We start from the raw sequence: 24,281 nt of genomic DNA, 5'->3' as shown, positions 1-24,281 counted from the left end.
GTGAGTGCTGCTTTTTACTGTCAAACAACCACTAGCATCAAAATTTCATCATGTCCGAAGCATATGTTTTTAAATGTATCGAACCCGCTATGTCTGACCACAGGGAGACATGATGTTTAGGAATTGGCGCTCAATTTTCACTGGCAATGGGGGGCCGATCAATACCAGGATACCCATCTACTCCTTTGATGGCCGGGATGTCTTAGCTGACCCCTTCTGGTTTGTACACTTCATTTACTGAATTTGTTTCTTGGAGTCTGTTCATCTGTCTACAGCAGTGATATTTTCTGTTCTCTTTGCATTAGGCCTCAGAAGAGTGTTTGGCACGGCTCTACCAGCCAGGGGCTCCGCGCAACAGACAAGCACTGCGAGACATGGCGAGCAGACCATGTATCCGTCATGGGCCAGTCATCAAGCCTGACCTCAGGTCTGCTCATGGGTCAGGAGACTCGAAGCTGTTCCAACGAGTACATTGTCCTGTGCATTGAGACCCACAAAAACCCGTAAACCACCCTGTCCCTGAATACCACTCATGCAAGGAAACCCATCCGAGCCTCCACTGAAGTTAAAACCTCTGGAAAAAGATCTGAGCACCCCTCTTGGAAAAACAATGTCGCTTTCTGCACATCTTTGGTTCTACGTGTAGCATTTTGTGTTCTTTTCCGACTCCACTTTCACACTTACAACATGAATGTTACTAATTCTGACACCTTTCCCTCTACTGGCATCACACAAAGGGTTTGAGGCAGTAACAAACTGCTGACATCAGCAAGGTATCTCCTGGGAAGGTAAGCTAATATTAGGTTGTTGCTACACTCTGGAGCTGAAACTAGTTTGTGAACTGCTTAGCAAAGAAATGAATAGAAACGATCCTTTGTGTTGTAAAGCAATCCAAAAGATTTCCAACTTGGCATATACAATACTGTAAAACCCAGGACAGATGCTAACATGGGCTGCTAATCTTTTTAGCATCCTTAATAGTCTAACATCTCAAATGCAATGTGCTAAGGATTTAGTCATGTTAAAATGATACACGCAGCACCCAGATTTTTGTTTTGTTTTTTCAAGAAAGGTGGCAACAAGACACATCTGTGTTATGTTATGCGAACCATACATAAAGTAACACTCATGGGTTTTCCCCTCACTTGTGCAGGCGTGTTGAGGATGAGAGAGGTCCTTTTTTTTTCGTAGTTCTTCAGGAGACTGGAAGTAAAGGCTGAGGTTGGCTGCAGGAACCTGCACCTGCCCTGAAGCGTGGCAGTCCAAAGACTTTTCCAATGGAAGTGTAAAAGGCAACTTACATATTTTTTTCTATGTTTACAGGTTGTCTTGAAAGGTTTTAAACCAATTCAGGAAAAAAAAAAGTTCTATTAAGACCAGAACTCTTCACAAACAACACGTCCCTCGGACAACCAGTGTTGCCACCAAAGTAACTTTTGATGCACTGTACTTCATTTTTTATATTTTCTAGTTCAATATTTTCATTCTTTAAAACGTGTTTGTCTTGTAGCTTTTTCATCTTATCAGCTCTTTCTCTTAAGGGTATTTAATTTAAATTCAATGATTTATTTATACTGTCACAGCACATAACAAGAAATCAGATGGTTAAATTTAAGAATGTAATTTATCATGTGTTGTTTGTCAAATGACTGTTTCTTCTAACTTTTTGCCTGTTTTCTTTCTTTTTTTATTTTCATATGTTGTCTTTTCATTGTTTTTTTTTTCTCAAGTTTGGAGAATTCTGGAGAACATTAGCGACATCAAAAATAATTTCCATCCACTGTAAAAGTGCCATTAAAACAAATCATTCAGTTTTATGTTGGAAAGAAACCCTAGAAACTGTCTAAGGTCAAAGTGAAAGCATGTGTTTTGTATAGATATTGGTGCTTTATGTTGAATAAAGACTTTTCATAACTTGTGTTTCTTTCATTCTTATTTTAGAAAAAAAATAAATCCTGTGGTTATTTAATCTGCTTCAAGATTTTGATTTTATAGCACAAAGACTTTATGCATTGGTTCAGTTGTATCACTGCTGTCAACCTGCCAATTAAGAAAGATGTGTTTGCTAATTCAAGTCAGTGCATGATGCTGTTAATATTAGAGCGTGACCAATACAGGATTTTTTAGACCATATCTGATATTTGATTTTAGAAATCAGATATATTGAATTTCTATTTTTAAGACACATGAAAGATAAGCAAATTTGAAAATGATTATGTGTAGTTATGTATTTATTGTTTACGATGTTTCCAGCTTTACTTGGATCTGTTGGATGAGGTGCTTGTGGCGTTGCAAATGCTCTGTTTTACTTTGCTGAGTGCCTTGTGGTGGATAAACCATGCATCCTCAACAATCATAATATGACTGAAGGGTGTTTCTCTCATCTCTTCTCAGCTTTCTTGCCTTTTTAATTTCCGTTTATTTATTTGATTTGTTATAGATGTTAACCGTCATATGTTGGCAAATAGCTAGCGTCAATTCTAATATATTAACCTTCCTGATGTAAATCGCGCTTTATTATTGGCCATCTGGAAATATCATAACATGTATTTTAGTCATAAGAAATTGAAGTTTCCAGTCCTTTTCAAGGTAATATTTTAAAGTTGTCAACTCACACCTACCCCAGACTGTTCACTGGGGAAAACCTTTAGTTAGCAAGACAAAGGGTTATAAGTATAATGACCCCTGCCTGCTGCCTATTGCTGAGGGGAACTCAAGATGGAACAGAGTTCAGCCCCTGTCTATGGCACTGGTTCCAAAGTTCTCAGAAATGCATTGATATTAGCCTGACTATATCTAGGTAATCTCTGAGGATCTCTGTTCTGATCAGTTTGGAAACTGTGGTGGAGAGCAGGTGATTAGAAGTGCTATCCATCATGAGGTGTCCTACTAGCCTTGTCACCACTTACTGGATGGAACATGAGGCCCCTTCCAGGGCAGACTGATTCACTTATTTTGCCACAGGGACAGATTTTAAAGGGCTTTTTTTTTTTTTTTTTTACAGCACCTTGCAGTTTGTGGTGCAATAACATAGGGATTTCTCAACTTGGCTGGTGGTATAAATAAAGTATGTAGTATCTTACACTAAACACAGATATTGAATCAGTTATGTACAGCAGCAGTTCAGGCACATAAACAAACAGTAGAAAACAGATGACGCACAGAGGAAGAGGTGCTTCTGCACCCGTGACATTGTGCATGACTTTCAAAATCAAGCTTTCATGCACTTCACTTTTTAACACAGCTAATTTGAAGTCCTGATGGATGTTTTGCTTCTTGTATGATTATTGAATAAAATAATCTTGAGTTTAGAAGAAATGTTAATTTGCTGCAGCCCTACCACTTCAGTAGTAATAGTTATGCTATAAGTACCTTTGCTGCACTGAATGTCATTCTGAGTTCGCGTTGCACTGGAGGTTAAAGGCTTTGCAAACACAATCTAAATATGGTTCTTCAAACAAAGGTTACAAAGATCTGGCACGGAAGGAAAAGCTAACCAAATAGCCAAACCCCTTTGCCTTCACATAATAGAGCAGTAGTTGTGGGGTAATAGAGTTTGCTCTTATTTTTGACAGCTTTTGCAAGTTTTTTGGACATGAAGGCATTCAAGGTGCTGTGACACTATTACACTTTTATTTTTGTGTAAGTTTAGCGTAAGTGGGCTTAATCAGTTGCTTTAACTTTATTTAAAGGTTCTGTTTGCGCTTCTCCTGACTGCAGCAACAATTGACGGGCAGTCTTTTCATGTTGGCAAGTGTCCGAAGCCATCTGTTCAAGAAGACTTCAACGTTACAAAGGTATAATATTGAATTATTAGTGCTATTAATGACTACATTCTGCTGAACTTTGATTTCTAACCTTAAACTGTGTGCAGGGTGTTCAGCTCTATTAGGCCTCGCTTTATTTTATGTTTTAGGTTAATTGGAGGTAGTTGTTTTAATGAAGGAAAACACTGTTACTGGTGGACTCCGTGTGGTCATAAAATAAGAAGAAAATTTCTTCTGTCTTTAGTATATGGGTACCTGGTACGAAATTGAGAAGCTTCCAGCTGTGTTTGAAAGAGGAACATGCAACCAAGCTACATACAGTCTTCAGTCCGATGGAACAGTCAAAGTTCACAATGCGGAGCTCCTGTAAGGTTTCAGCTGTTCTTCTGCTTTGCAAAAAATTATTATTTTTGGCCAAAAATGTGCCTATCTAATGTATCTAGGTGAAACTACTACCCTACCCTGCAAAGGAATAAATATTGATTGGTGTCACCCCATGTGCTCTTGTCTAAATTACAGGTCTGATGGGACGGTAAACTCGATTGAGGGAGTTGCCAAAGTTAAAGAACCATCTCAACCTGCTGTTCTAAGTGTCAGCTTCTTTAAAGGTACTTTTTTGAACACAGCTTGTATATTTTAATGAAATAAAATATAAATACAAAGTACTTTCAATGGTACTTTTTTAAAAATATACAATCTGTGTCTATATCCAGGTGTTGCAGATGGTCCCTACTGGGTGCTCTCCACAGATTACCAGTCCTATTCTTTGGTGTACTCTTGTTCTGACTTCTTTGGAGTTTTTAACATTGACTTTGCCTGGATCCTGGCTCGCACTCGTACGCTGACTGAGGATGCCATCAAACAGTTACATGAGAAGTTGACTGCTGCGGGTGTCAATGTAAATCGCCTTGAAGTCTCCAACCAGACTGCTTGTGATGTTATGGTTATGACCTGACCTTATCTGACCTCTAAAAATTGAACTAAAAAACTACAAAGTGCTGATTACCTGTTTGAGCTGTAATAATAATAATAATAATAATGGATTGCATTTATATAGCGCTTTTTGGGGCCCTCAAAGCGCTTTACAATTCCACTATTCATTCACTCTCACATTCATACACTGGTGGAGGCAAGCTACAGTTGTAGCCACAGCTGCCCTAGGACTATGATATAAATGTGTTGATAAAATTACAGAATATGATAAATAAAATGCAAACACTTAATAGAAGCTAAGCTACTCTTCGATGCATGACTCTTTTGTTGCATTCTGGCGAAGTTTGTTCACTTTTTCCACCTTTTCAGTATTAGCTTATTGTGTAAAGGTGTTTAATTTGACTAAAAATAGAATATCATCCATCTAACAGCATGAATACAATTTTAAATGCTGTCAAACTGGGATGCAGTTAAATATGTTTATTCACTTAGATTTTTACTTTTAGTTTATAGTGGCAAAATTATGACTGGCCAGAATGAATCCTATTCGCCGCTGAAGGCTGTCAGAGAAAGCAAAACAAAGGCACACACACACACACACACACACACACACACACACACACACACACACACACACACACACACACACACGTGTGTGTGTGTATATGTGTGTGTATATATATATATATATATATATATATATGTATATATATATATGAAACATGTTTTTGGCGTAATTTAGTGCTTGAGCACTGGAGGAAGTAATCATTTATTTATTTATTCGGTGGGTTATTATTAACAGATAGTTCCAGGCGGGAGGGGTGCTTTTATTTTGAAGAAGACAATCCGGTTTTTACGTAGCTGTATGCGTATAAAAAGTGGGCGGTACCGCTTTAAGTAGCTACCAATGACTGCGGTAGCTACGCGCGGCTCGTTGATAAGTATATGTCGAAGACTTTTTCTGGCATAAAAACTGTTTAATAGCATTTCTTTTACCCGAGAAGACCTTTTTCAAAACTAGAAACATGTGCTTGCTCTTGCTGTGCGTCTTTCTTTCCAGTTTGCCATTTTATTTATCAGCCCAGACTGATAGACAAAACGAAAAACCCATAATAGGTAAGTTAAGGCGTTATTAAAACGATATTTACTACAACTGTTATCTAAGCTAACTTGCAGCTTTACACGTGGGAAGCATCGGGCGACAGTTACACTAAACCTGCCGTAACACAGTAAACTTTTTGCTGTTTTTGTATCACTATGGAAAATGCCAGCATTATAACAGAAGGACATGTGCGCTGTGTTTTTGTTCCAACAGGTGTACTGGCACAGGACGTTTATTTACCCCAACCTAGCCAAACAGCTTACATAGCTGCCTCCTATGTGAAGTTCCTGGAGTCAGCAGGAGCTAGAGTTGTACCTGTCATGTGAGCTGTTATCATCTGCCGACATTACCTCTGCATGTTATTATCTGACTGCATACTTTGTCACACTTTTATAAGAGGAGGTGTTGCGTAATGGCGTGTGTCTAACCCAGTGTGTTTGCATTGAACTTATTGCTTCTGCAGGATAAACCAGACACTGGAAGACTATAAGACACTGTTCAACTCAATCAATGGGTCAGTACATATACAGTTAGACAGTTGGAGCCCTGTTTGGTGGATTTAGGGCTTTTCACAAACAATAAAAGGTGTGATTGGATCTATACTGGATGAGTAACTAGAGAGGGATAAAGATGCTGAGTCATTGCATGAAAATATGGGAAAGCCTTATTCAAGCTAGGTTAAGAAGACAGGTTGCGATCAGTGAGCAGCAGTGTCCTCTGTTGATACATGGTTTATAGATGTTGGCACTAACAAAAAGACAATACGCTGAGCTGAGAACCAACGAACCATTTTGATTAGGAGTTTGCTGTAAGGGTACAAGGGCTAACGTCAATTGAAGGCAGGTGATCTGCTATAGTGAGCCCTAAAGGGAAGAGCTGAAAGAAGAAGAGTTTACCATAAGTTGATGGTGATTAATTGCTAGGTATGTGAGTTATATATCAATAATTATAGATTAAATAAATATATTTTTTTCAGTCCTTATCCATCTAAGATGGCGCTGGAGTGACGGCAGCCTTTCCAAGTAGCTCTGCAACACCGCACCTTTTTTGTTAACTTTAACTTTTTTAGACTAGGCTTTTCAAACTTTTTTTCACCTTCCTCTACTTATACCTCTTAGATATAGCGATACAAGATGGATAATGCACTTTTTAAAACTTCTGGAACCAGTTCCTTCATCTATTCGAGAGCGGAGCTGCTGGCACTAAAAACAAAGGGACAGACCGGCATGCGACACAACATCCCGGCCGAGCTAAAGAGGAGCTACAGAGGCTGCAAAGCTGGAGCCAGGAGAGCGGATCACCGGAGGCGATTCAAACCATCAATCCCGACAGTGATCATGGGCAACGTGAACTCGTTACAGAATAAGATTGATGAACTGTGCGCTCTGAACAACCACAGACTATACCGTGAGTGCAGCTTGTTTATCTTCACGGAGACGTGGCTAACCGAGCTAACGCCGCAGGCTAACGTAGACCTATGCGGTTTCACATCCGTGAGAGCCGATAGGGACACGCAGGCCAGCGGAAAAAGCAGAGGTGGGGGACTCATTGTCTACGTTAACAACAGATACTGTAACCCTGGACACGTCTGCGTTAAAGTTTCGGTATGCCGTCCGGACCTGGAGCTGCTAGCTGTTAGCTTGCGGCCATATTATCTACCTCGGGAGTTCAGTCATGTGATCTGTGTGTGTTTACATCCCTCCGAGGGCCGACACAACAGCTGCCTGTGAGAAAATACACACAGTCACAGCAAGACTTCAGACACAAAACCCCGAGGCTTTCATTATTATATCTGGAGACTTTAACCATGCCACACTGGACTCTACTCTGGCTGCTTTTCACCAGTTTGTGAATTGTCCCACAAGGAGCAACAGGACAATTGACCTACTGTATGCTAATGTGAGAGATGCATACAGAGCCACCCCCCTCCCCCCACTAGGGAAGTCAGACCACAACCTGGTTTACCTACAGCCACAATACACACCCCTCGTCCAAAGGCAACCGGTCACAACGCGCTCCATCCGGAGATGGACCCCAGAAAAGGAGGATGCTCTGAGGGACTGTTATGACAACACAGACTGGGATGTGCTCCTGAGCCCACATGGTGAGGACATAGAGGGGGCGACACACTGTCTTACAGACTACCTCAACTTTTGTGTGGACACGGTCGCCCCTGCTAAGACGGTACGGTGTTATCCTAATAACAAACCGTGGGTAACACAGGAAGTCAAAGCTGTCCTCAACATGAAGAAGAAGGCTTTCAGGAGCAAAGTGAAGGAGGAGATGAAGGCAGCACAGCGGGAGGTGAAACGCTGCCTGAGGGAAGCAAAGGACACCTACAGGAGGAAGGTGGAGCAGAAGTTGGAGAGGAACAACATGAGGGAGGTCTGGAATGGTGTGAAAACCATCACAGGCCACAACACCAAGAAAAGCACAGTGGGGGGGGACTGTGGAGAAGGCAAACGAACTTAACAACTTCTTCAACAGGTTTGACCAGCCCACAACCCCCCCACCCTCACCTTCACTACAGAGTCCAATCCCCACTCTCCTACCTCCCTCGCTTCCCCCCCTTCCTGACACCATGACACCCCCCTCCTCCAATCCCTCTCTCAGCAGCAAGACATCTCCCCCCCTCCCCTCCTCCCAAACATCTCCCAGTGTCACAGTGGATCAGGTCAGGAGACAACTGAGGAAGCTTCGCCCCAGAAAGGCAGCAGGCCCAGACAAGGTGTGTCCTAGGATGCTAAAGGCGTGTGCTGCTGAACTTGGGGAGCCGCTACAACGAGTCTTCAACCTCAGTCTGCGACTGGGGAGAGTGCCCGCCCTATGGAAGACATCCTGCATCGTCCCAGTCCCCAAAAAGAACCGGCCCAATGAGCTGAATGACTTCCGACCGGTGGCACTGACGTCACATCTTATGAAGACTCTAGAGCGGCTCTTCCTCAACCTCCTCCGACCACAGGTACAACATGCCCAGGACCCACTACAGTTTGCATACAAGGCGGGTGTCGGAGTGGAGGATGCCATCCTGTACCTCCTACACAGAGCCCACTCACACCTGGATGGGGGAAAAGGCACGGTCAGGATCCTGTTTCTTGACTTTTCCAGTGCCTTTAATACCATCCGGCCCTGTATGCTTCAAGAAAAACTGAACAGGATGGAGGTGGACCCCTGCCTGGTGGCTTGGATCTCCGACTACCTCACCGACAGACCACAGTACGTCAGGCTGAAGGACATCACGTCTGACACAGTGGTCAGCAGCACAGGAGCACCACAGGGAACTGTGCTGTCCCCTCTTCTCTTCACCCTGTACACCTCTGACTTCTGCTACAACTCTGAATTATGCCACATTCAGAAGTTTGCAGACGACACAGCCATCATGGGGTGTATCTGGGATGATCAGGAAGAGGAGTACAGAAGTCTGGTGAGGAACTTTGTCGCATGGAGTCACACAAACCACCTGCAACTCAACACCTCAAAGACTAAGGAACTGGTTGTGGACTTCGGGAGGTCTAGAGCAGGTCCACTGCCGGTTCAGATAGAGGGGGAGGAGGTGGAGGTGGTCAACAAGTACAAGTACCTCGGGCTGTGGGTGGACAATAAACTGGACTGGTCATGCAACACAGAGCACCTGTATAAAAAAGCCCAAAGCCGACTGTACTTCCTCAGGAGGCTGAGGTCTTTTAACATCTGCAGGAAGCTCCTGAGGATGTTTTACCAGTCGGTGGTTGCTGGAGTACTTTTCTATGCTGTGGTGTGCTGGGGGAGCAGCACAGCAAAGAAGGACTCATCCAGGCTGGAGAAACTGATCAGGAGGGCTAGCTCTGTGGTCGGCATGAAGCTGGACACTCTGGTGACAGTGGCAGAGAAAAGGACATTAAAGAAACTGATGGACATTATGGACAATGCCAGGCATCCTCTGCACACGGCCATTAACAACCAGAAGAGTCTGTTCAGTGACAGGTTGCTTCTCCCAAAGACAAGAACTAACAGACTTAAAAACTCCTTTGTCCCACACGCCATCAAACTGTTTAACTCCTCTCTGGAGGGGAGAGGGAGGGGAAACAGGAGGACAAAGGAGGGGGGAACAACTAAGCTGTAGTGCCTCTTCACCTCACTGTGCAATACCTTTTGTGCAATACTTTTGTAAATAGTCAACGGTGCAATAGACTCAATACTTGAAATGTGCAATTCACTTGTATTTTTATTTTTATTCCTATTTATTCTATTTATCCCCTTCGTATATTTTATTTATATTGTCTCTGTATTTATATATATATATATGTGTGTGTGTATTATATATATATATATATATATATATATATATATATATATATATATATATATATATATATATATATATATATATATATATATATATATATATATATATATATATATATATATATATATATATATATAACTCTGTCGGTGCTGTGCTTTTTTGGAAATCGAATTTCCCAGAGGAACCCACCCGAGGGATTAATAAAGTTCTATCTAATCTAATCTAATCTAATCTAATCATTCATTTAGATAGATGCATTTTTAATACATTGTTGTTAGTATTACTAGTATTTTTTAATTGATCAGCACTGCCTGCATAATTGGTGTATCCACGTAAAAATATCTCATTTAAAACCGCAACATATCAGATTTTATGGTATATTTATCTTATTTCATGTTTCTCATTTTCTTCTTTAATTTTGACTCAGTTTTCTTTGTTTACAGGATCCTTTACCCAGGTGGCGGTGTCAGCATCGTCTCATCTGGTTATGAAAGGGCTGCTAAAATCTTTTATGAGCTCGCTATTGAGGTAAAGGTTGAAAATACTTTTATCTGTTTAATGATGCTCATTATGATGTATATTAATAAGGGTGGATCTGACAGCCGGTTGTTGGTGTTGCTGCTATAGCATCATATTATGTTGTTTGGAAGACTAAAATAATGATGGCTGGAGCTAGGCGGTGTGTTGGTTTGTTCAACGCTAAACTGGTCAACTGACAAATACCCGCTCTGGATTTTAAATTGTAGTGTAAATATATTATTATAAGTTACGTAAATATTAAGATACTGTTTTTGCATCTGACTGAAAATCCGTAACATGCAGTCCGTTAAGGATTAAGAACAGATTATTGTTTTGGCTGTATGGTTTTATTTTTATTTACACATGGTCATACAAAGACATTTAGGAATGAGCACTGCAAACGTACATGAAGACTTACTCAGGCAAGACACTATTAATAAAAATAATAATTAAAATTTTTTTATCATGACACACTGCTAGAATCTGTGCAGATTCTGCTTGAATCTAATGAACAGTTCCTTGGTGTGATGCCATTGCTTTGTAGCTCAGGATTGTAAATGATAAATCATGGAAGTATGATGAAGTGACAAATCCCACGTAAACTAATAAAGACTAAACCAAAATCAAAAGTAAAGGTGAAAATATTTAAATTAATTAACTTTAGTTAAGTTTAAAAAGAAAAGAAAAAGCTTTGTGTTGGAAACACCAATATCTGTATAGCTGATCTGTGAGAAAGCCTGAAATTTAACTTCTCCTACGTGCGGCCTTTTCACCCAAACTGCAGAGTTGCTACATCATAAAAATGTGATTGATCAGTCTCCGTGACAGCCCTGGATCAACACTGATTATCATGTTTTAGGGCAACACCAACACTGTCATTACAAAGTGTCATAACAAAGAGTGTGAATTATTTTCAGGCAAACAAGCGGGGCGACTATTTTCCTGTGTGGGGTACTTGTCTCGGGTTTGAACAGCTGATGTATTTAACAAGCAAAAATACAATACTGGCATATACCAATACGAGCGGCGCGGCATTGCCTCTGAACTTCACTAATGGTATGTTTTGTGTGACTAAACATTTTTCATTTTGCTTCTCACTTGTGAAATGGTAGTAACCTGTTTTTCTTGGGGTGTTTTTTGCAGCATTGCAGGTATAGTATAAACTGTGAAAGGAAGAGATTTATTTTCTTAACATGAATGAAACTAGATTTTAAAACAGTTTTTCAGTGAATAAATTAAATATTATAGGTGACTGAAATAGTAAAGACTTTAAAAATCCATCTTTGTGTTTTAAACTTGATCAGTTTTCATGTCAAGCCTGTACCAACCACACTTTATCTGAGGATCATATCTTTAGATGAACTACCTTATACAGCTAATGAGAGAGTGCTTATTTGTTTGTAAAATTGCTGATTAATCATTAAGGTATGCTCCCTTCCCAAAAGCTGAAGACAGCAGGATGTTTAAAGGCTTCCCTGCTCAGCTCATGAAAGATCTAGCCTCTGAGCCACTGACGGTTAACTCTCACAAATGGAGCTTGGGAATGTTGGTATGTCATTCATTTCTATCGTCTGAGATTAGACTGAGTCAACAGCTTGATGAAAAGCGGCAGTTGCTTGAATGCAGTCTAACTAACCTGTCATGTCTATTGCTTTCAGACTTACAATACAAATGAGGAACTGAAGAAGTTTTACAAAGTTCTCTCTGTAAACACAGATGGAAATGTAGAGTTTGTGTCAACAGTGGAAGGTACTGAGTGTCTAATTCAGCATTATGTTACTAGGTTTTTAGCAAAATAGGACACTTTTTTTAAAATATTCTTTTTCTTTTTTCTGTACCTCTTGGCAGCATATGACTATCCTATTTACGGGACACAGTGGCATCCAGAGAAAAATGCTTTTGAATGGACACGGCCTTCTATTCCCCATTCCCCGTCGGCAGTCAAGACCACCTTCTATATGGCCGAATTCTTTGTCAATGAGGGTAGGAAAGCATCATTTTTGCTTCCTTGTAGACTGGTCAGTAGCTGAAAATGCCAAGTGACTTGTGATGTGTAAATTTGGTATTGTTTTCTCTCGCCACAGCCAGGAAGAACTTTCACAAATTTGAAACTGAGGAGGGGGAGAGCAAAGCGCTGATATACAACTACAATCCTGTTTACACTGGGACTAAAAGTGCCTTTGAGCAAATATATTTCTTCTGATGAATTTTAGCAAAGTGCCACTCCTATTCAGCAGCTAATTCGCTGCTTCAATCATGACTTGAAAATATTTACACATAATTTAACTTGTTTGATTTTGTATTTGTGGTACTGTGCATCTGTGTAAACTACAGCTGAATTGAAATGGAAAGATTTATGCAGGCAACATAAATATTGGTATAGTGCAGGATTTAAATGGATGTTGTGCTTTGTGGATGTTGTAGCTTGGTTTACAGTTGTGTTGCTGTATTTTATTACACTGTCAGGCTCAGGGCTCAGTTCCCCTCAAAATAGTGAAGAGTTAGCTCGTGAGTTGAGTTGAAAGTACTTAGATGTGATCTAATAAGATATCAACTGTAAATTATTTGACAGGTTAACCTAGCTTCTAGGTTGGAGCTGAAGTGCCTCAAGGACACGTTTTATTTAATGATCAGCAGGTGGCCAAAATAAATCAGATTTTATAAATGTTTCTTATAAATTAGAACAAACAATAAAGCAGGACATGCTTTAGGGGGTGGCTAACTTCTGCTGAATACCTCCTCAATATATTAGTCTACTGTTTCCTCTGATTTTCAGGCGTGCCAAGTCTGGTTCCCAAAAACCAAGATGGCAAACTAACAAGCTTAAGCCTTCAAAATTATAGTCCACAAACCAATGATCACTGTCCAGTGTTTATCCAGTCTGATGTCACTGGCCATTTCTGGGTGACCGTGCTTCTTCAGTTTCCAAAACAAAAAAGCACTTAAGCAGCACTAACAGATGGAAATGGTCCAAATTCTTGGGCTACTATTAAAGTATTATGTAAACTATGGGAGACCATGGCAGTATACTAGTGACTAAAACAAGGTTTTTGCCACAGCACCCTCTCTGACAGATTTCACAACCTGCGATGAACCAATTATGGATGCACTGAATGACTACTCAGTCATGTCTCCAGGTGTTTATGTCTGCAACAGAGCAAGTCTTAACCATCCAGATGTAATGTCTATTACCTCATGACTAACTTGAGAGCTACTGTTAGCATAATGTAAACACGTTAGTACAGGCAAAATATAGACTGAGGGTTAAGTTATTTTAAATAAAATAACTCAACTTCCCTCATTGGCAGAGATAAACTTCAGCCATCAGAACAACTAAGATGACCCCATGCACAACAGCACAAAGGTCAGTCATTAACATACTGTTCCACAGTTTGGACTAGCCCCTACAAAAAATACCTGATCCTAATCTTAATGTCCCTTTGACATCTTAGCACTGCTGTTATTCTTTTGTGAAGTGTCCAAATGTTTGGGATAGTGCACAGGAATGGTGCCAGTAAGAATTTGCAGAGGTCTAGGCTTGTTGCTGTTACAAGAGGATATTATGTTTTTAGTTCTGCACTTCTCAAGTTGCCATAAACCCTAATATAGCTTAAAAATCCACAAAAAGGTCACAAAAAATGTCACAAGATGCAACAATCAAAAAATAAAAATAAAAACAAAGTCTGATAAAATATCAGTTTTTATTCTAACATTTACCTTCATGCCACAGTCTGCCATTAATGTCCTTCTATGCTTTGGATAACAAAGTTGAGCATCTGGGGAAAAAAGTCCTCAACAGCCATCAACAAAAATTTTGTTGTCATTGGCAACAAATAAAGTCCACTTTCAACTTAATTCAAGGACAGCAACAGGAGAACAGAAATGAATAGTCAAATGTAACTTCCAAAATGCTTTATGCACAAATAACACTCAGGTAATAGTTTTTTCTTTTCTTTCTTTCTTTCTTTTTTTTGTTTTATGTTTTTTAGAATAAAATGATATTTGAATAACATTTACACATCAAGCTGACGAGACTGGGATCTCAATCACAATACTACTGGAAATGTAACTTATGCAATCCAGTAAGGAACATTCAAGATGTCAAAAATTACCATGTTGACTCAGCTATCAGGGATAGTGCTGCAAATTACCTTATAACATGCACTGAAGCGTAACACAAGTGGCCATTCAAAAAACAAAACAATAAATAAATAAATAAAAGATGTTAAATTAAAATTGTGCCTCAAGGAGTCATTATTTTGGGTGATATGCCAAAATGATTTTTCTCTCTTATGTAAATGCATAATTTTTCAGGATGCAGGGTCCCTTTGGCTTCTTATGACACTTGCTCAGTGTATTTGCTGATGTACACTTTTCACTTTCACTATTGCACTTTCCATCATTTTCTTCACCTACCATTCACATACTTATTATAAGCAACTGTGCATGCAGATTATGTACATTTTTAGCTTTGTCATGGTGTCAGTGGGTATATTTTCTGAAATGATTTGTCTGTTTAAAAAAGAAAAAGCCAATTTGCTGCAACTAGTTCAATTTCAAGCTGTAAGTAGAAAACAATTAATATTCACAAGGCATTAAGGGGAATACGCTTACTATGAGTTTTATCTGAAGATTGATACTACTCACATATCTGTTAAATATGAAACGACAGCTAGCTTAAGGTTCATGTAGCGTAAAGATTTGAAGCAGAGAAATATGTACAGCTAGCCTGTTTCTATCAAAAAGGGTTAAAAATGAATATACTAACATCTCTGGTGACTCTAGGAAGTCCTTGCTCCTGGCCAGGATACAGTCCACACTGCCATAACCTACCATAGTGTACATCATAGATTAGCTAACAGGGGCTGACCCAGAAACAGGCAGGCTGGTGGATAGTGGTTTCCCAGAGTGCCCAGTCTTTGCGCTAGGCTTAGCTAAGTAGATACTTGTAGCTTCATATTTAACAATCAGAAGTGGTATCAATCTTGCCAACATGTTAAACTATTCCCTAAAAATCCACTCTAGAGATGCAACCTCACAGCTGGATGTTTTTTGACAAAGTAAGGCACAGTGACTAAAACAAGTTAATGCTTTTTTTGTTTTTGTTTTCAACATTTGAATAACCGCGAGCGTCACAATAAAACTGTGTCAGATAAATAAAGGTATTTTTTCTCTTGGAATAGTTTTCAAAACAGGGAATTCTGTCAGCATCACTGAAATACGTAAAATGAAATTTACAAGATAAAACTAACATCAGGGCAAACATGAGTACCAAAAGAAAAACATGTTATAGCTGGATGAATGCTTGTGTGCTATTTTACATACTGTAAGAACAACAGACACAATCACAGTCCAACATGAAAAGTTCTTCACAACTTTAAAAATAGTAACATTTCCTGTATCCCCACTATTCCAGACACCCATTTATGACCAATGCCAGTTAGCGTTTTTCACCAGGGGTCTGATTTTCATTAATATACAAGCCCACAAGTTATGTGCTATAAAGTGTTCCTTCTCCTCACAGCTTTAAGTCTGTGTGAGAGCTGATCCTTTCTCTCCACTGCTTTTGAGGAGCTGGTCCTTCCCCTGTTGTGGAGAAGACTGCTTCCCGTCAGTATTTTCCCAGACTTCATATCAGGTCATCAGTCTTTACTGGCTCTCACGAGCCTTTTTGATTCCAACTTGGGGCAGGAGGGAAGGGAGTAAGAATGGGTGGAGGATCAAATGTGTTGTCTGCTGGAAAAAGGCAGTCTCAGGTGCAGTGTGTGGACACGGGGAGGAAAACGATGGACCAAGGACAAATGGGAGTTGCATACTGTGGACACCAGGGACAGAATGGAGGGAGGTAGATGACCAGATGGGTTGGAAGGATCTGGGGCACAGGAGGAGCCCTATGAGGCCAGTCTAACCCTCATCTTCAATCTCTTCTTCCAGAGCCTCCTCAAACACTCTTTCTGGTAGCCTGAAGCACTCCTCAAAAAAGTTCACCAAGGACTGACTGAGATGCTGCCTCGTTGCTTCACTGTGGATGAAGTGGCCCTCGTCTGGGTAGATCTTAAACACAAAGAATAAGGGAAGAACATCACTTGAATTCAGTGTTTAGTGATTCTTAATTTTTTTTTTAATTTAACCAAAATTAATTACAAAATCATTTACTGAACTTCTAGGGGACTAGCATTCATGCTAGTCATGCTACTAATATGATTACTGAATGGTATATCTGAAGAAACTGGATACAAATGACATTTTTGGTCTTTAAAAATCTTTTTTTGATGCTGATGAAATAATCTTCTGAAGTGTGCAGCAGGGTGGCACAGTGGTTAGCACTGCTGCCTCACTCTGTGGACTTTGTTCTTCGATTGCAAGGAGGCTACAAAGCTCTGTGTTTCGTGAGGTAAATTGGTCTTTCTGTCAATAGCGTCTAAATATAGTGTACACCTACAAAGAAACACAGCAAAGTTTTTATCTCAGGTAGCTAAAATCAGTTTTCATGCTAACAGCTTTACTTTGTTTAGTTCCTCTGCTGGTTGGCAGCCATCTATCATTTGACATGGACTGTGGATCAGAACCTCACACAATCAATTGATTTCAGTTTTATTTATATACCACCAAATCACAATATCAGTTGCCTCAAAGCACTTTTTATTATAAGGTATTGACCCTACAATAATACCATCCTGGCTAAGTGAAAACAACAGTTTACTCCAGGTGTGTCAAACACAAGGCCCAAAATCCAGCCCAATGGATGGCTTTGGAAAATATGAAGGAGGGCATACATTTTGAACCTTTAATTGTATTTTAATAAATTTAAGCGTTTTCCTGCATATAAAGACCTCCCCTACGACAATTTATACTATAGCAGAGTAATTAAGTAATAGATCAATTAATAACAACTCTTTCTTAATTATGTAGAAAAACTGAAAAATGTTATTGAAATTTCAGATCTTTTTACATTTAGGGATCTCAGGGATTAAATGTGTAGTTGAACTGTTATTACTAACAGACAAGGTATCTTCACTGGTCTGGCTCACTTACGATTAGATACCTGTTCAGCTGCATGTCAACGCAAATATCTAATAACATGACAGCAGTTCAGTACAGTTAGGCATGCACACATGCTCCAAATAAGCAACGGAATAGGGAAGAAAGGTAATTTTAGTAACCTTTAATGTATTATTGGTGCCAGTAAGACTGGTCCGAATATTTCAGAAACTGCTGCTCTACCAGGACCATTTCTATGGTTTAAAGAGACTAGTTTGAAAAGTGAGTGGTAGTTCTCTTAGTGAAAATGCCTTGTTGATGTTAGAGGAGAATTGTCAATCCACTTTGAGCTGATAGGAAGGCAATAGTAACTCAATTAACCATTTTATTATAACCTAGGTATACAGAAAAGCATCTCTTAATGTGCAACATGTCCAACCTAGAGCAGCTAAAGACCACACCAAGTGTTCAGAGCATGAAGGTTTCAGTTTTCCTGTTGCAACACTGGGATAGCATATACAGGGTGTTATCAAAAGAATAATCCGGTTATAAAAGGCTATACCTTTTAAAGTAATGTACATAGAAGCTTGGTTTAAATTTTTAAATACATGGCTGAACATAAAGTTTTACATATAAAACTTACAATGTTCACAAGTGCTCAATATGTTGCCCTCCACACGCATGGCAAATGTCCATACGATAGTTAAACTTGTCCCAAATTTTTGGGAGCATGTTTGGACTCACTGTAACCACTGCTACCTACCAGCAACTATGTGAAACTCGTGAATCCCCTCTTTCTAACAGTACATGTTTCGCTTGTTACTGGTGTAGGGCTGCAGAATTAAAGCACTTTGAAACTGGACGACTCTTGTTTGATATACCCTGTAAAATATAAAAGCATGGATCCTGTCTTGCATCCATGGTTCAGGTTGTTGCAGTTGTGTAATGGTATGGAGGATATTTTCTTGTCACACTTTGAGCTCCTTAGTACCCACTGAGCATTGTTTAAATGCCATAGCCTACCTTTGTGATAGCAGCCGACTAACACGTCATTTCGCACAAATCATGTCAAACTGGTTTCTTGAACACAACAGAAAGTTCGCTGTACTCAAATGACTGAATTTGGGATGTGGTGAAATGGGATATTCACATCACTGATGTGCAGCCACTAGAGCTGGGCGATAGAACGATAACGATATGTATCGCGATATAACTTTTACTCGATAGAGAAATTAAGCTATCGCGATAGACCTCGCTGCTCTTGTCCTCAACAAAAAAAAAAAGAAAAAAAAAAAAAGGTCAGTCAATCCAAATTAAGTAGCGCAGAGCCGAACCAATCACAGCCGCAGCGTCACGTCGCGTGACTTGTTACGTACAGCGCAAGTGCCAAGCCGCACGTGTGTTTGTTTGGGAAGCAGCCAGCGGGTAATGGAGCCAGCGCGTAATGGAGGAAATGAGTGTGCCGACTAGAAAAATCAACCGAGCGTGACCGAAGAGAAAACTTTGAATCTGTACCAGAATAATTAAGATAGTTCTGAAGGCAAAAGAGGTTCCAACCTGGTATTAGCAAAGCTTATAAACTATCTAGTAAGTGTATATTACCAGAGCTCAAAGTGTTTTTCAACCGACAGTAACTAAGTGATAGTGTTTATTTGAACCCATCATAAACTAGTAGAGACCTAATATTAATACTGTGCACACTAATGTGTCTGTTGGTCAGTAATGAGCTTTGATGAACATTCGCCAGCAGAGCAATGTGTTATAAAGGGATTAGTCATGGTGTTAATGCAGGATGCCCAAGGAGGTCTTATAATCTCATTATGTGTGAGGCAGACATTGTGAAGGGCTAATCCTCTGCCTGCTGCGAGACCACCACTGGGATCACAAAGCTCCCAGAGGTTGGACTGAACAAGGAAAAGAAAGACTGCATACCTGTAGGGTGTAGTTGGCCTTTTCACTGATGAGCTGGGCAATGAATTTCGCTGTATGTTGAAAGTGGACTTTTTCTAAAGAAACCAAATGAGACAGATTATTGTTTATCTTTTACATATTCAGTTATGAAGATGATTATAATTCCTGACCTACCGTCAGCTGTAGGATGGATAATCAGAAACTTCTTATCCATAAACTGAGACGCTCTGTGGGCTAAATTTGCCATCTAAAAAACACATTTCAGCAGATTATTTTGATAATTATTACAACTGGAAAGAAAATGAAAAAAAAAAAAGTAATAAAATCTTACCGTGTATGCTCTTGTGTCAGGTTTGGGCAGTCCAAGGTATCTCTCAGAAAATGCAGAAGCTAGAGGGGGAAATAGGCTTCGGTTATCTTTTATTAGCTTTGTTGTTAAGATCAAATCAAATCTTCCATTAATCACTCTTTGTTTGAGGGTGGTTTTTTATCCCTATGTCTAAATATATTCAGCCATCTACATATTCCTTAGTTTTGAGGCTGTTACAAGAGTCTTCATTTGCAATTCCGCAATTCCAGTGTCATGGCACGTCTCTCACCGCCTCTGGCAGAGCGAGAGAAATCAAATAGATAGGAAATCAGTCACACCGCAACGCCCAGCTCCTCCTTAATTTGCACTTTCCTGACTCGGTGCGCCTCCAGCTACAACAGCACCGCGCCTCGTTCCTTGTTCCCTGCGTCTCTCGTACTGTCACTCCCTCGGTGCACAGCACTTCTGCATTTCACACATTGTATTCCTCGGGTAGCCGAGGTGAGGCTGGTGTTGTTAACTTCGTCTGGCGCTGATGTGATTGAGTTCTAGGTTTGTCTGCACCATCATACTCATGAGTGCCTACTTGCGTGACGCAGTCCCTGAAAAGATATCCCCGCTGTGGGGTTAAAGGTGCTAGATTTGCAATCTGTCTTCCCTTTTCCTCTGAATATTCTGTCAGTGCTGCCTGAGCCTGACTGATTATGCAGGGTTACTGCATTTGTTTAGTACACGTAGTGGAGTGGTGATTTTTCAAATGCAAAAAGCTGCAAACAAACACAGCTTACCATACAATTCAAAATCTGTGATGGGTGAGAGGACAGCGCCGCATTTTACAGGAGATTCCTCACCGCTGACCAACAGGCTGGTCACATAGCCTCCATACACCTGAAGTACAACAACTGCATGTTAACACAGAGATACTTGAGTGTAGAATGGACTATTTTGGTCAATCTTTGGACCCAGAATGCACATACTGACACTATTCTTACCTTTCCAAATGCTCCGACTCTGTTTTTGTCAACATAGGGCTCCTTTAGAATAAAACTGTCAAAGATAAACATTGGTTCAGTTTGACTTTTAGAAAAACTGTCTCACAGTAGCAGCTGTAGCTCTAACTTACAAGATGTTTTAGCAGCTGTTTGCAATAAACGATCCATTATACTATATTAAATTCACAGTGTTTGTTTAACACTTGCACATTAAATGCACGTTTTCAGTTCTGCCAGACCAGCTGCTATCAGTGTGTGTGCAAAATATATTTTCATAGCAGTAACTAATGAAGAATTTACAGATGATAATGTAAATTTATTTGTGTGTGTGTGCGTGTGAATAAATGTGGCTTTAAGATCTGGCAGATGACTTCTGCAAATTACACAGTTTAATGTGTTTTTCTCAATAAAGCAGCACGACTTTATCCACATACTTAAGTGCATCCTTCTGATCCTGCTCCTCAAACACGCCCAGTTTCTTCTGGATCCGATGCAGCAGGTTGGTGCCCTGGAAGCCGCTGCCTTGCCCGTCACAACGCAGCACGATGGCGCCGAAGCTGCTCACCAGCACCGTGGCCCAATCCAAGTGAAACTGCTCTGACACCATCTGGTCACCAGGTGTCCCATCGCTGCACCACAAGCAGAGCAGTGAAGTGAAATCGAGGCTACCACAAGTGATGCGATCCTTATTTCAGTCCTAACTTTGTGTCCATGTGAAAATAAAGTGCATAACCTTATGTCCCAATTTTCTGCAGTCTATTTTTTAAATTAAACATTTGAGCTATACAGCGCAAGAAAAGCAACAGCAGATGAACAGAAAACAGAGAAAAATGGGGACATGGAATAGAAAAACTTACTCAAAATCAACGGCGTGCCTGCTAAATGGTGTAAGAGTTTCAACTGCAAGTTATGACTGTGATGAAGAGGTGAAATAATTCCTAATGATTTAAACTTCTACTAAATCATTTTTACAGGTATGAATGACGATACAATAAATTATAGTAGTGTGTTTTTTTTTTCTAAAACGGTGAGAAACCTAGATCTGACCTGGAGAATAAAAATATAGTTCAAGGCTGGAAGAAAGGAACGCTCATGAAAACATGGTGGAGAGGAGGTTCAGTTTGTCACAGTGTAATTATTATCCAGCAGGTGTCAGGGACAAAGAAATTTATCTGCTTGGCATGTTTGCATTGATATGGACGGATATGTCCTCATATAACTTGGAGTGGAGACTGCATTTCTAATAGACACACACTTTTGTTGATACATACACAAGCAGGAGCAGAGGGTAGTGTGACGTTTCGACAAAGCCAGCTGGTTTCAGGATCTGCATCGACAAGGCTGCAATGTCAAGTCAAACAACTGTTACACAAAAGCAACCAAGGTCTCTTTCACAAACACAAAACATAACCCCTGGTTCTGTGCACTAAACTTTCTAGCTGTTAGTGCCGCAGTTTTGGATTGCTAAATTAAGTCAAATTGTATGGATGTCTATGAGAAAATGCCTTAATTTATTATCTTTTCGGAGGTAATAGACTTCATGGCTTCAGTTGCTAGCTTAGCAATGCATGTTCAAAGTAAGCTGGATCATGACTGTAGCACAGAAAACAACCCATTTTATATGCTTAAGAACCACAGATAGCATAACTTATGGACACAGCTACTGTGACATCACCTGTTGGCTTCTGAAGGCCAGTTTTGAAGCCTTGAGATGAGCATTTTCATGGCTTGCTGAAAAATTGATGTGACAGGTCTGGCTCTCAAACCGCTTGCTCATTTGACAAGAACTTGTGATTAACAATGAAGAGGAAAATGCCACAGAAATTCCTTTTTGAAACATGATATGGTCGAGATTTACGAAAAAAGTGTGACCAAAAATGGGAGACTAAAACCACATACATACAACAAACTGTTCATAGAGGGCAAGTCCAAGGCTATTTTCCCATAGAGTTATCATTTTCCATTTAGAGTGATTTTAATCTGGGCCCACATTTTTCATCTGGCGTTAAACAAATATTAAAGCAGGGTTTTAGAGCTCATGTCACCATATGAGCATTCAGTGTCGTCTGGTTCTCAGGCAGACCTGCCCCTTATTCCTCACATCTGGCTTCAAAACATGAAGACAGCCATCATGATGGCTATGTCCATCTTTTACATACAGTCTACAAATAAAATATATTTCAAACTTTATGGGTTTGTTTTTTTTTTCTTTTTTAATCAGGAATCAGTTTGTTTTGATTGACAAACATCTTTTGGCTCAGTTTACCTCAGCTCCGTGGCATCTTTTAATATAAAAAGAAGTGAAATAAGCTCTGTATTACTCCATCATTAGCATTAAGTTCCTAATAATATGCCATTATACAGTAAGAGTCTGGTGGTCTGATACATACTATAGTCGTCCATGTTGATCTCCTTGTACTCCACTATGGGCATCTGCATGGACTCCAAGGTCAGCCTCACTTTCTCATTGCTCTCCAGTTTATAGACTTCTACAATACCTGAAGAGAGTATGTGAGATAACAGTTTACAGTATTTTTGTCAGGCAGCTCATGTTTCAAATGACTGATTTGTTACAGGAGCAGAATAGAGAGTAATCTCCTTATAGATGTGCTACATAAAAATTTTAGAGGCGATAAGAAAAATCTCCCCCCCCCATGAAACCTAAACATAGATGTTGTAGAGGAGATGTAAAAGCAGGCACCAAATCAAGACGGCCAAATTGGAATGAGATGAGGAGACTTCATACACTAATTCTAATGTGATCTTGTCTCTACCATTGCTTACAGCAGGACATTAGAAAGACCTACAGGTCACTTAGAAAGACATGCCTTTAAATGCAGCATACTGAGTGGCAGGAAAAAAATGGATTGCACTTACAAAAATGCTGTTGTGAAGGTGAATACATCGAATAATATATGGTAATGAAATTTACAGAGTTGTTTTTTAACATATTCAGGACGGGGAGATCTCATTACTTAAAGATGATAAAGACTGGCACACACATACACACTGTAGTAATCAAATAACAGTATGCTGATAGTGCTGTTGGGCAGGTTATAATCTAATGAGGACATCCATTGTGAGGAGTAATGTCATTACGTCTGTCATGCCACACTTGGCCTGTAGACAAACAGTGACTCAGTGCAAAGGTGATCACTTTGCACTACACTGCAAACACTTCTGCCCCCTTTTGACAAGGTCAGGTTAAATATAGCAAATATGGTAATGTAGAGAAGGTCATTTCTAATGTGTTTCATTCCATTCAGGCTTGTAAATATTCATTTGTGTCAAAAGGTAGCTTCCAGGGCTGAAAGAGGAAGCAGGAGCGTCAAAACTGGAGTTCTTTATAAGGCCACTAGGGGCTAGCCCCTAAAGTGAGTCAAAAATCTGTTCAAATTCTAATTCAGGCGAAAAATTATAGCTTGTGTACAGCTAATTTCCTCCTATAAAAGTAAATACAATTCTTCTTTAAAAATAAATA

The 24,281-nt window shown here is 39.9% G+C and overlaps 4 protein-coding genes across 15 annotated transcripts in view; 3 read left to right on the top strand and 1 right to left on the bottom strand.

Annotated features, from left to right (window-relative positions):
- The window catches only part of LOC113029322 (collagen alpha-1(XV) chain-like), a 122,247-nt gene extending 120,333 nt beyond the window's left edge, over positions 1 to 1,914 (top strand). For all 5 annotated transcript variants that reach the window (XM_026180149.2, XM_080306131.1, XM_026180148.2 and 2 more), the window contains 2 exons: positions 104 to 219; positions 306 to 1,914. In XM_026180149.2, the coding sequence (XP_026035934.2) occupies positions 104 to 219; positions 306 to 507 (318 nt within the window). In that variant the 3' untranslated portion in view covers positions 508 to 1,914. The remainder of the gene's footprint in view (positions 1 to 103; positions 220 to 305) is intronic.
- Positions 1,915 to 3,457: 1,543 nt separating this feature from the next.
- On the top strand, positions 3,458 to 5,000 carry LOC113029262 (apolipoprotein D-like). The gene is made up of 5 exons (XM_026180038.2): positions 3,458 to 3,610; positions 3,693 to 3,797; positions 4,012 to 4,133; positions 4,287 to 4,375; positions 4,481 to 5,000. The coding sequence occupies exons 1-5, from the start codon at positions 3,596 to 3,598 to the stop codon at positions 4,720 to 4,722; spliced, it is 573 nt and encodes a 190-aa protein (XP_026035823.1). The 5' UTR covers positions 3,458 to 3,595; the 3' UTR covers positions 4,723 to 5,000.
- Positions 5,001 to 5,591: 591 nt separating this feature from the next.
- Positions 5,592 to 14,842, top strand: ggh (gamma-glutamyl hydrolase (conjugase, folylpolygammaglutamyl hydrolase)). 5 transcript variants are annotated; one of them, XM_080306135.1, is made up of 9 exons: positions 5,592 to 5,816; positions 6,016 to 6,124; positions 6,266 to 6,316; positions 10,531 to 10,615; positions 11,524 to 11,662; positions 12,058 to 12,155; positions 12,265 to 12,355; positions 12,455 to 12,589; positions 12,691 to 14,842. In XM_080306135.1, the coding sequence occupies exons 1-9, from the start codon at positions 5,726 to 5,728 to the stop codon at positions 12,807 to 12,809; spliced, it is 918 nt and encodes a 305-aa protein (XP_080162261.1). In that variant the 5' UTR covers positions 5,592 to 5,725; the 3' UTR covers positions 12,810 to 14,842. The 5 variants fall into 5 exon arrangements, with proteins under 5 accessions (XP_080162261.1, XP_026035929.1, XP_026035930.1 ...); XM_026180144.2 differs by having other exon boundaries at positions 12,052 to 12,155; XM_026180145.2 differs by lacking the exon at positions 6,266 to 6,316 and having other exon boundaries at positions 12,052 to 12,155.
- Positions 14,289 to 24,281, bottom strand: part of LOC113029320 (A-type potassium channel modulatory protein DPP6) — a 263,030-nt gene continuing 253,037 nt past the window's right edge. For all 4 annotated transcript variants that reach the window (XM_026180141.2, XM_026180142.2, XM_026180138.2 and 1 more), the window contains 9 exons: positions 23,191 to 23,298; positions 22,072 to 22,141; positions 21,235 to 21,429; positions 20,801 to 20,855; positions 20,597 to 20,696; positions 19,830 to 19,888; positions 19,673 to 19,745; positions 19,520 to 19,593; positions 14,289 to 16,660 (listed from right to left, as the gene is read on the bottom strand). In XM_026180141.2, the coding sequence (XP_026035926.1) occupies positions 16,511 to 16,660; positions 19,520 to 19,593; positions 19,673 to 19,745; positions 19,830 to 19,888; positions 20,597 to 20,696; positions 20,801 to 20,855; positions 21,235 to 21,429; positions 22,072 to 22,141; positions 23,191 to 23,298 (884 nt within the window). In that variant the 3' untranslated portion in view covers positions 14,289 to 16,510. The remainder of the gene's footprint in view (positions 16,661 to 19,519; positions 19,594 to 19,672; positions 19,746 to 19,829; positions 19,889 to 20,596; positions 20,697 to 20,800; positions 20,856 to 21,234; positions 21,430 to 22,071; positions 22,142 to 23,190; positions 23,299 to 24,281) is intronic.

The sequence above is a fragment of the Astatotilapia calliptera genome, chromosome 9 (assembly GCF_964374335.1).
Source record: "Astatotilapia calliptera chromosome 9, fAstCal68.1, whole genome shotgun sequence".
NCBI lineage: Eukaryota > Metazoa > Chordata > Actinopteri > Cichliformes > Cichlidae > Astatotilapia > Astatotilapia calliptera.
The sequence above is the reverse complement of the archived record's forward strand: the minus strand, read 5'-3'. Positions and strand labels throughout refer to the sequence as shown.

Excerpts from the sequence above, each read along its gene's own strand:
- LOC113029262 (XM_026180038.2), top strand. Across the intron at positions 4,134-4,286 it reads GTTCACAATGCGGAGCTCCT|GTCTGATGGGACGGTAAACT; the intron begins GTAAGGTTTCAG and ends TCTAAATTACAG. Across the intron at positions 4,376-4,480 it reads AAGTGTCAGCTTCTTTAAAG|GTGTTGCAGATGGTCCCTAC; the intron begins GTACTTTTTTGA and ends GTCTATATCCAG.
- ggh (XM_080306132.1), top strand. The coding sequence starts at position 8,384 with ATGACACCCCCCTCCTCCAATCCCTCTCTCAGCAGCAAGACATCTCCC.